Source organism: Myotis lucifugus, unplaced genomic scaffold (assembly GCF_000147115.1).
Source record: "Myotis lucifugus unplaced genomic scaffold, Myoluc2.0 scaffold_1605, whole genome shotgun sequence".
NCBI classification, from domain to species: domain Eukaryota; kingdom Metazoa; phylum Chordata; class Mammalia; order Chiroptera; family Vespertilionidae; genus Myotis; species Myotis lucifugus.
The window spans coordinates 34,349-48,210 of record NW_005872653.1 but is presented as its reverse complement, the minus strand read 5'-3'; the positions used below and the strand labels follow the sequence as shown (position 1 = coordinate 48,210).

The 13,862-nt window shown below is 40.9% G+C and overlaps 1 protein-coding gene across 1 annotated transcript; it reads right to left on the bottom strand.

The window, feature by feature from the left end:
* Window positions 1–196: 196 nt before the first annotated feature.
* LOC106695548 (fatty acid desaturase 2-like protein FADS2P1) lies at window positions 197–13,462 on the bottom strand. The gene is made up of 3 exons (XM_014449983.2): window positions 12,858–13,462; window positions 5,744–5,854; window positions 197–659 (listed from the first exon to the last, which is right to left on the bottom strand). Exons 1-3 carry the CDS (start codon window positions 13,245–13,247, stop codon window positions 432–434), a joined length of 729 nt encoding a protein of 242 aa, XP_014305469.1. The 5' UTR covers window positions 13,248–13,462; the 3' UTR covers window positions 197–431.
* Between the last annotated feature and the right edge of the window lie 400 nt (window positions 13,463–13,862).

Sequence of the window (13,862 nt, the reverse complement as noted above, 5' to 3'; positions counted from 1 at the left end):
CTTATGTAATACCCTTTGTAATACTTTTAGCGAAAAAAAAAAAAAAGAAATAAATTTTGAAAAACTTTCAAAAAAAAAAAAAGATAAATGTTGGTTGGTTAATGAATGAAAAATAAAGATAAATGTTACTTGACTGAAAACTGAACTTCTGTGGACAAAATTGGGTAAGGAGTAGCAACTGTCATAAATTAAATATTTGCATTATGCCAGTGATTGTGCTAGGTGTTGTTCACATTAACTTGATTAGTCCTCCTCAGAAGATTTTTATAAAAAAATTGTTATCCCCCCATTTTACAGGCAAGAGAACTTGGGCCCAGCAAGGTTTGATAATCTGCTGGGTCCGACTCCAATGAGTAGCTTGCCAAGAAGTATCCAGCAGCAGCTGACACCAATCTAAAGAGAGAAGAAGAAATTCTGAACCTTCCCCAAAGCTATTGTCTGGGCTTAGGATACCTGCTTACCTGAGAAATTGTGAGAAGAAAGGAAATACATATTGTAATTGGCCAGCCATTGCCAAAATGCCACAGCATTAGCCAAGCCAGCGCTTCCAAAATCAAGATCTGGATGAGGTGAAGGGAAAAGAACCCTAGGTTGGCACTGAACATGTTCATAGCCTCTAATGTCCTCCGCAGTTCTTGGAAATCTTCCACCAACTGGGCCTGTGAAATATTCAAGGAGGAAATTAGTTCTTTCAGGAGAAAGAAAGCTCAAATGATCATAATTACTAATATATTTTATCAACTTATTAATACCTTAATTTTATAAATAGAAATTTATTAGTATTAATACATTTAATAGGGAAGAATTAGAAACAAAAAACAATGAGCAAAAAAAATCCTTTGAAAAATGTTATGATAATTTTTTTTCTCTAGAAAGGAGAAGATGAGTAGTTGTTTGTCAACTGTCCTCAAGCTGCATGAAACTTAGAATTAATGTCTTTTTTTGAGGGGCAGTGGTGGTCAGTAAAGATATACAAAAGTCAGCCTGGTCAGCGTGGCTCAGTGGCTGAATGTTGACCTATAAACCAGGAAGTCACGGTTCAATTCTCAGTCAGGGCACAGGTGGGCTCCATCCCTGTGGGGGGCGTGCAGGAGGCAGCCCATCAATGATTCTCTCTCATCATGCTTCTATCTCTCCCTTCCTCTCTGAAATCAATAAAAATATATTTTTAAAAAAGATATACAAAAGTCTAACAGTTGTTTTTGAAACCATTGGGATTATTTCAGGTGTTGACTGATTTCTGGTTATGCTTTGGAGAACTTTGTTGTCTGTATGGATCTATGTTACCATAGATACTGGTACAGTTTACAAGTGATATTTTACAGTTTTAAAATAGTATTTTTATTGTTGACAGTATTACAGTTATCCCCCATTTCTGCCCCTTTGTCCCTTCCACCTGGCCCCTGCCCCACCTCCGGCCTTCACTTCACTGTTGTCTGTCCATAGGTTATGCATATATGCATATAAATTCTTTGGTTAATCTCTTCCTGCCCTCCCACCCTCCTTCCCTCTGAGATCTGTCAGTCTGTTACACTGTCAGTTGCTTATATGTTCAAAGGGCTGGTTCATAGACGATGATGAAGATAAACAGATATAGGTCACTTAGATTAGCTCAATGGATAAATTCCCTGTGAGCTGCTCAATAGATCCCCAGAAACAAGACAGATCTCTAGTGGCATTAGAGTGTCTGCTTGTTGGAAAGGTCCTGGTTTTGTGCACATGCACCGGGCATATGTGCATGTGTGTGTACGTACAATGCTAGCCTCCATTGTCACATCATACTAGAGAGCCAGTGCAAAGACTGGGCAGAAATATCTCTTAGCTTAATGACTATTATGGGGTTAAACCAGGCCTGTTGGGAAAGTGACCAGAGTATAAGAAAGAACAAGATTGTTCTGATGTAAGAAAGAAATTTGAAATAAAAACGAGCTAGGTGAAAGGGCGAGGGCTAGGCCCTCCTTCTTGCCCCAGGGTAAGGGCTATGCCCTCCATCTTGTCCCAGGGTAAGGGCTACGTCCTCCATCTTACCTTGGCCACGTGCTTGGCAAGAGGCTTCTTCCCGGAAGTCTAAGACTCTGCTAGCCACACCCAGGAACAAGACACCGACTTGCACCTGGCCAATCGGCAGAGCACAGTCCTTTCTCCTCCCCTTACTCCAACCCCTGCTATAAAACCCATCTCTACGCGGGGTTCTGTCTCTCAGCCACTTGGCTTGCCATTGTGTCTGTGAGTCTGGTGGACGGGGAGCTCAAGCTAGCTTGAAATTCAGACTCTTATGCTTTTGCATCGGACTGGCTGGCTCCCTGATGTTGGTTTCTTGGGGATCTTGAAATCTGGGCATAACACTAGGAACATAATTCTAGATGTCAAACAATTTCATTTAAAAATTCACTTGCCTGGGAAAAGTATGGATGGGTTCATCGATAAGGCCCTCATCAACCCTGGAATCTGCAGATAATTTTAATAGGTCATCTCTAGAGTGTCTCAGAGCTTGGTCATGTTTTCCAACCTATTTATTTACAGAGACAGGGTTGCCAAAGCCAAGAAGAGTGATTGGTCTGAAATCATCAGCAAGTCAGTGACAGATGCTGGATTTAAACGTATGCTTCCTGACACCCAGTTTTGTGCTTAAACACTAATTGTCTACATATATATCTCTGGGTAAATACAAGATAATCATTCATTGTCTAAAAGAGTGTTGATCTCTGGGGGTAACCCTACATTTTCTTTAGTTTTATATCTATCTGTACTTACATATGTATCTTCACATAGATGCACTAAAGAAAATTTATGGTAGATCGTTACCTCCAGAGACCAACACTCTTTTAAAAAATGAACACTTATAGCTCTTAGCCATTAGTGGGAGTTTCTTTTCCCTAGAGAATATTTTTGGGAAAAACAAGTTTTGCATTATCTTCCTCTTTTAACTCAGGGCCTCCTGCCCTAAGTGATATTGAGTTCATGATAATGATAGCATATAAAATTTATTGAGCATTTACTGTGTTCCCGACACTGGTCTAAGCATTTATTTATTTATTTATTTATTATTTATTTATTTATTTATTTTTTAAATGAAATGTTTATTGTTCAGATTATTACATTGGTTCCTCTTTTTTCCCACCATAACTCTCCTCAACCCAGTTCCCACCCCACCCTCCGGCTCACTCCTCACCCACTGTCCTCATCCATAGGTGCACGATTATTGTCTAATCTCTTCCCGCTCCCCCCACACCCCTCCTCCCCGCCAGGAATAGTCAGTCCATTCCCTTTCTATGTCCCTGATTCTATTACAATCACCAGTTCATACTTTTCATCAGATTATTTATTCACTTGATTTTTAGATTCACTTGTTGATAGATGTGTATTTGTTGTTCATAATTTGTATCTTTAAATTTTTTTTCTTCTTCCCTCTTCTTAAAGGATAACTTTCAGCATTTCATATAAAACTGGTTTGGTGGTGATGAACTCCTTTAGCTTTTTCTTATCTGTGAAGCTCTTTATCTGGCCTTCACTTCTGAATGATAGCTTTGCTGGATAAAGTAGTCTTGGTTGTAGGTTCTTGGTATTCATCACTTTGAATATTTCTTGCCACTCCCTTCTGGCCTGCAAAGTTTCTGTTGAGAAATCAGCTGACAGTCGTATGGGTACTCCCTTGTAAGTAACTGATTTTCTTTCTCTTGCTGCTTTTAGGATTCTCTCTTTGTCTTTTGCTCTTGGCATTTTAATTATGATGTGCCTTGGTGTGGTCCTCTTTGGATTCCTCTTGTTTGGGGTTCGCTGCGCTTCCTGGACTTGGAAGTTTATTCCTTTCACCAGGTGGGGGAAGTTTTCTGTCATTATTTCTTCAAATAGGTTTTCAATATCTTGCTCTCTCTCTTCTTCTGGCACCCCTATAATTTGGATGTTGGTATGCTTGAAGCTGTCCCAGAGGCTCCTTACACTATCTTCGTATTTTGGGATTCTTTTTTCATTTTGCTTTTCCGGTTGGGTGTTTTTTGCTTCTTCATATTTCAAATCTTTGACTTGATTCTTGCAACCCTCTGGTCTGCTGTTAGGAGTCTGTATAATATTCTTTATTTCAGTCAGTGTATGCTTAATTTCTAGTTGGTCCTTTATCACAACATCGAGGGTTTCACTAGATTTCTTGAAGATCTCACTACATTTATCAGCGGTCACACCAGTCTTCTTGAAGATCTCACTACATTTATCGGCGGTCTCACCAGTCTTTTCGAGGGCCTTATTAAATTTATCGGCGGCTTCTAGACAGTTCTTTAAAGACCTTAAAAGTGTGGTTTTGACCTGAATATCCAACAGTTAGCTTTCCTCCAATTCTGTCGTTTGTGTCCTGTTTCTTTGTCTCGGCATTTTTTATGCTTCGCTGTGTCGATAGAGTGCCTTTCTGTGCTAAGTATCCCAATTACCTGAGGTAGACACTCTTGGTGCACCCCCTTGTGGGCTTTGTGCACAGTCTTGCTGTAATTAAGCCTTGATTGTTGTAGTTATCACTGGGAGGAATTGACCTCCAGGCCAATTGGCTGTGAGAATCAGCTGTGTCTGCAGTGGGAGAACTTCTGTGCTGGAGACACCCCTCTGGGGCTAGACATGCTTCAATGGGGCTTTGGTGCTCACTGAGTCTGCCCCCTGAGTGTGTCTTTTATGGTTCCACTGATCTGCAAACTGGATGGTCCCACTCTGGCCTCTGGAATTCCTGGCTCCTGGATCTCTAGGGAGGTGCTAATCTAGCCTTTGCCTGAGGCTATCGAGCAAAAGTCTCCCTGCAGGGCTTGGGCGGGGCGGGTCCCATGGGATCAACAGGGCGGGATTAGCAATTATGGCTGCTCTCAGTCTTGCCCTCAGAGGCTCTGCTTCTCAGTGTCCGGGTAATCCCTGCAAGCCCCACGGAGAGAAAGCTGCCCTAGGGTTCTGAGCGATGCCAGACAGTCCCGCTTCTCCCGTATGAGTCTGGGTCCCTAGAGACTTGCCGGGAACTGGAGCTCAGAGCCAGAGACTCCCTCCCGATTGGAAACGACAACAGCGCCCTCAGCCTCCAGGGATCAACAGGGCAGGGCTAGAAGTTATGGCTGCTCTCATTCTTGCCCTCAGAGGCTCTGCTTCTCAGTGTCCCCGTAATCGCTGCAAGCCCCTCAGAGAGAAAGCTGCCCTAGGGTTCAGAAAAGAGTGACTTGGAGTCTCGGTACTTCAACACACCAGCTGTGGGACTTTCAGAAAGGAATTCATTTTCCCTGGATTATAATTTCCCCAAATCTCAAAAGGGCAGTAGTCAGAATATAGTCACATCTTTGATGCAACAGCTATTTATGTAGTTTCTATTATATGTCTGATTTTGTGCAGATGAGTCCTGAGGACATAAGCCACATAGACACAATTTCTTCTCTCATGGAACACAGTGTATCAGGGAGCATAGACATAGACATTAAACTAATAATTACAAGCAGTCACTGGCAAAAATTATATGTATAAATTACCTGGCATGGAGTAGGTGTTTAGAGACATGGAATTACTGTTTGGCACAGAACCAAAAATTCTATTCCTTTGTTTCACAGAGGTTTCAGAGTTCTGAGTGGGAGGAGAACATTGGAAATATGTGGCATCCACTTATTCACACTACTGCAGGTCCATCCAGGCATGATGGCTGGGTACTCACAGAAAATGATAAATTGAACCTGAAATATACCTTGGCCCCATCCCTCCACATATTCTTGAGGCCTGAGACATCACTCACGTTTTTGTTTCTCTCCTGGCTGGGCTCTCCTGGGGCAAGCTCTCCAATGAGCAGTGGCTTAAGGTACAATCGTGCAATGTCAAGCTCCAGGTGCATGGCTCTGAAGATATCCTGGAGACCAGAGGGAATTGTTAGAGGCTAGAAGAGACATTCTTATCTACAGATTTGTCCCCTTCCTGATCTCACCCTGTGCCCATCTTGAGAACCAGTACAGACTCTGTTGTAGAGAATTTGCATACAATTCCTGGCTGATGCTTCAAGTGGACTGAACAAAATTACCCTTGGAAATATTCTATGAAAGCTGGAGATCCACCTACTGAATGCACTGATTCACTAGGCAAGTCCAATGCAGCCAGATTTTCCCCAAGAATTGGAAGAGACCTCTATTTATTTTACTGAGAACCAGAAGAAATAGTGGCTTGAGTTTATGGGCCATCATAAATCTTTCAAGTCCAACATCATGCTTGGGGTTGAAGTTGCTTACACTAGCTAAGCCATGCAGCAATCAAGACTGGCTATGCAGATCATGTCTTCCATCCAAGTCTGCCACTGGGTTCTTAGCCAAGGACCAGAGGAATGGGGTTCTTGAATTAAGTTATTTAAAAACAAAAACAAAAACCACAAAGTTGATAATGGTTGTTTAAGAAAAATATGGAAGAAAGTGTGGGAGTATAGTCTTTGAGCTCTGGGTTATCTGGAGTAGCACACTCCTGGCTAAGTTTGTCACTGATCCTAAAAACATGAGGCAGTATCTGCAGGGGCTAGTGGCAGCCAGACCCAGAATTGAGTTGATCAATTCTACTTTTCCATCTCAGGTCCCTTGCTAAGAAAAGATTTCAATTGGCTATGAGAAGCAGCAGTGGTTCCTATATCATGCTTATATTTGGAAGTGAGAGACATCCTCTTCCTTTGGGGATTTAAAGTTTTGGAGGGAGGGAGATTTTCTAAGAGGAAGATGCTGGACTTTCTGCTATTATGGCTTTGGGGATGAGGGTGATTAAAAATGAAGAAATACAAACAAGGTTGTAACTTGAATACATGGAAACCATACACATTACTCTGAGTTATGTTGTTGCATAGTACTAATTAAGTAGACACAGGAGCAATCTTCCTATATATAAATCCTAGCTTTGCCACCTACTAGCTGTGTAGTTATGGACAAGTCTCTTGACCTAGTTTTACTTCTCTTTTCTCTAACATGAAGGTGATGATAATAGCTGCTCAAGTAAGAAGAGAATTATATGTAGTAAGTGAATTAATTAGAATATGGTTGGCAGATAGACAATTCTCAATATATGTTAGTTATCTTTCTTGTGTATCTCTAGTGATAAGAACTTACTATTTATCTTCTCTGCATGCAGCAATTCAGATATTTTATTCTGATACTCCAATTTCTAATGTGTTGTGATCTCTCAATTATTTTGCTAAATATGATAAATTCACCATCTTTAAATCATAGAGCAACTTTAGACATAGCCAAGAACTACATGCCCTACTTATAAAAAGGTGCTTATATAATGAATAAGGTTAATTGGAAATCTGCAATATCAACTCTTTGGATTTATTTCACCCAGATTCACTGATGTGAAAAGAGATTTGTATCTGCTAAAAGCAGTCCAGGCTCGACTGTCCATTCTGCTTCTGTACACCTCCTCTAACCCCCTTGGAAAATGCCAAACTATATGATTTGAAAGGTGTTTTTTATTGTCACATTCAATGATTCTGAAACTTAGCTCCCCTAACCATGAAGAGAATCATTTAGTGATTAAGAAGGTGATTAAAGTATTTCCTGATGATCCAGACTGAAAAATCATGGTCTGCTTGCTGTTTGGGAGCAGATTAGAATGCAAAGCATTCTGATTGATATAGATCAGAGTGTAAAGGAGAGGTAAGCTATTGAAATTTCATCTTAGTCTGAGCAGTCATCCAAAGTCCTGGAACAGTGTGCTGACAAGCACATTCCTCTGGGTTCAGTATTTCTTCTGACGACCTGCAAGGTTCAGTACTGTGATAGCAGGCACTGAAGACCTACACAGTGTTCCAGAACAGTATGCATTGCCCTGCTCTGAGGAATTCTTTTCATTGTATTGATGGGCAGTACAATAAAAAAGTTTAGCTAGTCTTAGAATACTTGATGTAGAAGAATTTCCTAATAGAGACTGAATGTTGAGTCAGTTGTGAAATCCCCTCTTGAAAGACCTGCAAAAACGAGTTCTGTTACCAACATTCTTGGGCAAGTATGTTCCTGCTGAAGGAAGGAGAGGGGATAAAATGAAGGGGAAAAGAGATACTGCCAACATTTATTGAATGTATCCTATGTACAAGGTGCTCAATGCGCCAATTCACAATCATCATCTTAGTGCTGTGGGGTTTCATTGATTCTGTTGTAAAGGTAAAGAAACCATGTCTCAGAGGGGAGAAATGTCTGGCCCCAAATGCCAGAGTGAATAGTAGAGTCAGGATTTGAATTCAGGGCTTTGTGACTTTAAAGCCACGAAGCTGTAAAGCTCCATTCCAGCCTTAACATGTACATATATTTTTGAAAGACCTCTCAAGAGAGGAGCAACATCATGACACTTAGTTCCTAGAACTTTTCAGGTTATATTGTAAGCAACCTGTGTCTCCACCCCTTCTCCAGTGATCTTTGAGTTTTTTGAAGATTGGGACCATGTACTATTGATTACATTATACGTACCATCTATCAGTATGCCTGGAGTATGGCATGTGATCATGTATGTCTAATGGATAAGGGAAATGAATGAATGAATAAATGAATATAGGGTTTTTCTTTTTTTCTTTTTAATCCTCACCCGAGAATATTTTCCCATTGATTTTTTGAGAGCATGGAAGAGAAAGAGAAAAACATCGATGTGAAGGAAACACATTGATTGGTTGCCTCCTGCACATGTCCCGACCAGGGCCCTGGCTGAGGAGGAGCCTGCAACAGAGGTACAAGCCTTTGGAGGTCAAACCCAGGACCCCTTGGTCCACAGGCCCATACTTTATCCACTGAACCAAACCAGCTAGGGCTGAATATAGAGTTTTTATAACAAGTAGAAAGTTGGGATCATCAAAGTGTCGAACTCAGAGGATATCGTTCTTAAGCATTACTGTCTCCTTCCTATCCACTGTATCTCTCATTTTCTGACCTTTCTGCTGCTTTAGTCTCTCCATTTTCATCTGTTAACCTTTTGAATTTCTTCTCAACCATCATCTGTACTCCTAAACCTATTCATAAATTTATATCAAAATTTATTATTTTCAAAACAGTATACACACAGGAAAACTGTGATTTTCACAACTAGCTTGGAAATCCTGATAATTTTTTGCTGCTTTTTAATGGGGGACAACAAGATGTGCTTTACTGTAAAAGCAGTATAATTCCTAGTGGAAGAGAAAAGTATGTAATGCCAGAGACAAAATCTTGCCTTTACAATTCAAGTACTGTATCCAGGTTGTGCCCTGCATGAAGGCACCCAGCCAGGAGGGAATGTCTGGGCTGAAATTCAGCCAGCACTCTGCTTGCCAATTCTTCAGCTGCAACCACCCACAGTCACAGTGCAGGCTAGTAGGGGAACAGGCTGGTTTATATTGGGAAGATTACTTAGTTTTTGAAACCTTCATCTTTTTTTCTAAATGTGAATAATACTACTACTCAGAAACTATGTCTGCCCCATAGTTTCATTAATTCCTATGTTCATTTATTCAGTCATTCCAAAACCGATTGAGAATCTAGATAGGTGGTTAAGTTTTGGAATCAGACATCATTAAATGACTGCATTTTTGTATTATTTAATTCATCTGAGGTGGGTTTAAATTTCCCAAAATTCAGGAAAGAAAAAACTGATGACAAATGTATGCATGAATCGCAAAACAAAATCACTAGAGCCTTGATTTACTCCCTTCAGAAAAGCTCATCAGAATATTCAATGCCCAACCACAGATACCCATTACCACCTCATCGCGTAATTTCTTCTCTGTTCACCCTTTTCAGATTTCATCTGTTCCAAAGCAATGGCTAGAACAAGTTTGCCTCATATTTTGGGTAGAGCATGAGTTGTGAGGAGGCCGATTTGTGAGGAGAATGCATTTTTTACTATTTTCTTGGGAGAGAACCAATTTGGAGTAGAGAATGTCACATGAACTCACCCAGATTTCTTTTCTTCCTCAGGGATAAGCAGAGAGTTATTTTTCTCACTGCAACTCATTCTATTTCTTGAGAACTTTCAATATTTGAAAACTCTTCCTTATACTAAGATATTTTTTCTATGATACTTTCAGCTGAGCTGCAGCCCAAACTCTCTCTCTCTTTCCACTCTCCCTACAAACCGGCTCCCCTGTCCCATAATAGATATCACCACCTAGTTACCTAAGCCAGATATCCATAAGTCAGTTTAGAGTCCTTCATCCTATTTACTTATGCAGTCACTCATAAGTGAATGAGTGACCTTTTATCAGGAGGATGAAGGCTTGGTGAAGAGTCGCTGTGTCAATAAATTTTAAAAAAGGTGCGTACTCTGGACAGGTGTAGTCATGAGTCCAGGGGCAACACAAAGAGACTATTTTTGGGTCCACATTTTCCTTTCAGGGCATAACCTACAAAGACCTCTCAAGTCATAGAGAGAGTATTAGATATCAAGGCCTCTGACTTTGTTCTGCCCTCCTTCCCTAGAGAGCATGGTGCCCTCCACCTTGTACCCTCTGTTTCTAATAGATGGCACCCAATAGAATCAGGATTTCTAAGCTGGTAGTAAACAGAAAGTAATAATCACACCCCGGAGGCTATGGATGTCGGAGATATGAATAGTTGTAGCTACATGGAATGGAACTTTATTAAAGTGTCTGACACTGTTCTGAACATTTTACAAGCATCAGTCCCATTTACCATAAACCAGTTAGATGGGTAATGCCGATGGTGAAGCTGAGGTGCAGAGCATTCCAATAACTTTCCTGGGTTCATTGAAGGACCCCAAATCCCAGGCTCTCCATACACTGAGTAGTCACAGCATGTTGTGGGTGTCAGAATTTCCCCAGCACCCTCCCAATCTTCTTGAGCCACCTTCCCTTGGAGAATCTTTTCTCTGAACATTTTTAGATTCACTTTCCTAATATCTGAGGTCCATGACTGAACGTGCTCAGGATTTTCATTCTCAGGATATGAATCCTAAGGTGGCATGAGTACTTTCCCCTGGGGTTCTGATAGTTTCTATTTTATTAATCAATTCTCCTTGTTGGCTAGAATTAGATCAGAATCACGTCTTTTCCTACCTTCTGGGAGGTAAAAATTATCAGCAAATTAGACATTTATCATCTGAGCTGCCTCTAGCTTAGAATTTATCCATGATTTTCATGGTGGCTGAGACCCACGTCTTTGCCAACACATCCTCTGAGTTCATTCTATGACTTGAGTTAGGAAAGCAACAACCATATTTTCTCTGAGTTGTGGGAATGCGGGAAGGGATACTTAGGAATCTGTAGTATTTTTTATTCCATTTTGTTTTTGTTACTTTCTCTTTCTATTCTTGCACACATTCTTTCCACCTCACTTCTATCCTCAGCTCTCTGGATTCCTACCCATCATTTATCTTCCTGATACAAAAGTACTCCCATCCCTTGCTACAAGCACATGCTCATTTTCTCAATAAAAGGTTGAACTTTGTTTAAAAAATATGTCTGATGGAAGTGTTGGGGAAGTAGCAAGGTATGTTCAGAAATGTATTTGCCTGACTGAAGAATCAAGATATGAAGATGGTGGAAGAAGAAGAACCTGCTCCACATATTAATTTTCTGATTTTGGCTTAGTTAGAACTTTTTCTAATATGTTTTTATTGATTTTGAGAGAGAGAGAGAGAGAGAGAGAGAGAGAGAGAGAGAGGAAGAGAGAGTGATAGAGAGAAACATGAATGAAAAATATCATGGAACATCTGCCTCTTGCACTCCCTCTAGTGGGAATTGAGCCCACAACCTGGGCATGTATCCTGATTGGGAATTGAATGGTAACCTCTTGATTCCTCGGCAGACACTCAACTGCTGAGCCATTCTGGCTGGACAAGGTTAGTGATATCTTTTTACTCTCATTTCTTCAAATGTGTAATGTGGGCAATAAAATTTCTAATTGGCAAAAAATAATCTTCCTTATTGAATATTTTAAAAGGGCTTCCTAAATGCATCTAAGGATTCAAAAGACCTTCCTATTAAATGTTAAATGGAAATTTTATTTGTAAGGACTCAGCTACAAAGGCTTTTATGGTAAAACACCTCCCTGATTTTAAAATTTGGCAATATTACTTGGTGGCTCCGTGCATTATTTGCCTCTTTGAACATTAATTTTCTCATCTGTAATAAGGAGATGGTATCCACCTTCCCCATGGTGAGGTTTAAGTGAGGTGATGCATTTGAATGTGTCTAAGGTATTCTAGGCATCCAATAAATGTTACACTATTTTATTTCCTTTGCTGCTTTGGTGTGGGAGGGTGATGAGAAGTAGTGAAGAAAAGTGGAAGATTGGAAGCTAAGAAAGATAAGTTTTTGAATCTGAGCTCTGTTGTTGGGTGACCTTGGGCCAATCAGTTATCCTCTCTGATTTTAATTTCTTCTTCCATAAAAGTGAGTTGTATTACCTCTTTGACACTGAATGAGCTGCAGGACACAAAAGAGCTCTGCAAAGCCTAAAAGCCTATGTAATTGTAGGCTTTCACCATTGTTATTAACAACATTTTTACTAGTATGCTTAACAGATGAATCACTGACTTTCTTTTAAACACTCCAAATTAAAGAGCCTGAGAAATTTATACTTGGGTACATTTTTCCCCACAGATTTTACTCACCTATTCAAAGCAAAACACGAAGAACAAAACAAAAACCAGAAGGCACAAATATAGTACCCACTGTCAACATCTGAGCTCATCCCAAACCTGATTCACATAATAGCTAGACCTTGAGGCTTACGTTGCTTCCGAATCCTTGCCGGATAGGAATCCTGAAAAATTAGTTTGGGAGGAGATGAGCTGTTGTGGAGCGTGAGCACCTACTTGACATGCTTTTGGGAAGAGAGTTAAGGTCCCACCCAGCCAGCAGCTGGAACAGAGAGAGGATAGAACTTGGCGTTCCTTACCGTGGCATCTTCCCCGGCATAGTGGTTGAGAACCCGCCGGCCACCTGGATGTCGGTCTGCCCAGCTAGTAACATCGTAGACCTTGCGATTGATCACCAGCCACTGGTCGGTCTCCTGATTGTGTCCCTGGATCTCCTGCCAACTGTACAAGTTGAGGCTCTTTCTAGGTGTGTCACCTTTCCCATCTGCCTCCTGCTTTGGGGAGACCTTTGCTTTCCCGTTTGCTTCTGGTTTGTCGTTTGCCTGATGCTTCTCCTCCAGGGGCAGCTGACTCTTTCCTACAAGGCTCCCATTGCCTGCATGCTTTTCTTCAATCTTCATCATCACAGAACCCCTGAGATTTCTGGGTTGACTCCTGAAACTTCTAATCCTCACCTCTGATTGGATCATAAACTAATCCCTCTTTCCCTTTTATTCCATTTGTAGTATGATGCCTGCACAGAATACTTCTTTTTAGCCTAGTTTTCTCTTCCCAAACTTGATGGTGAACATATCCCCAGCTTCTCACTTCTGTCTGTCCTGAATCTTTTCTACCCGGATGGAGGCTGAACCACCTTTCTCTCCTCACTTCTCTCCCTGCTGGCTGGTCTCTTAGCAGCATCTGTCACCATTAAGTCCTTAAGTAAAGAGTTGTGACCAATGGTAGTCCAGCACAATGTTGTTGCCTGCCCCCACCCCCACCCCCAGGAGGAGGGGCTAGGGCTCTGTCAAGTAACTTTCTGCTCTGCATCAAGGTGGGTTGGGTTCCTAGCTCTCTGAATGAAAACATTCAGATTTCTTAATTCAACATGTGAGCAGAAGTTTTCAAAATCTCCAGGATGACATGAATGCTTCATGGACTTGACAGCTATTTCTTTCCAGGGCTTTTAAACTTTTTAAAAATACTTTTTGTGAAGGTTTATATTTACCAAAAGAGCATGTCAACAGTAAACCAGTTTCTCTCTTTTATTTCCCTTTGAAAGCTGTCCAAATCTGTCCACACACCTGAAAGTAACAGCCACAGCT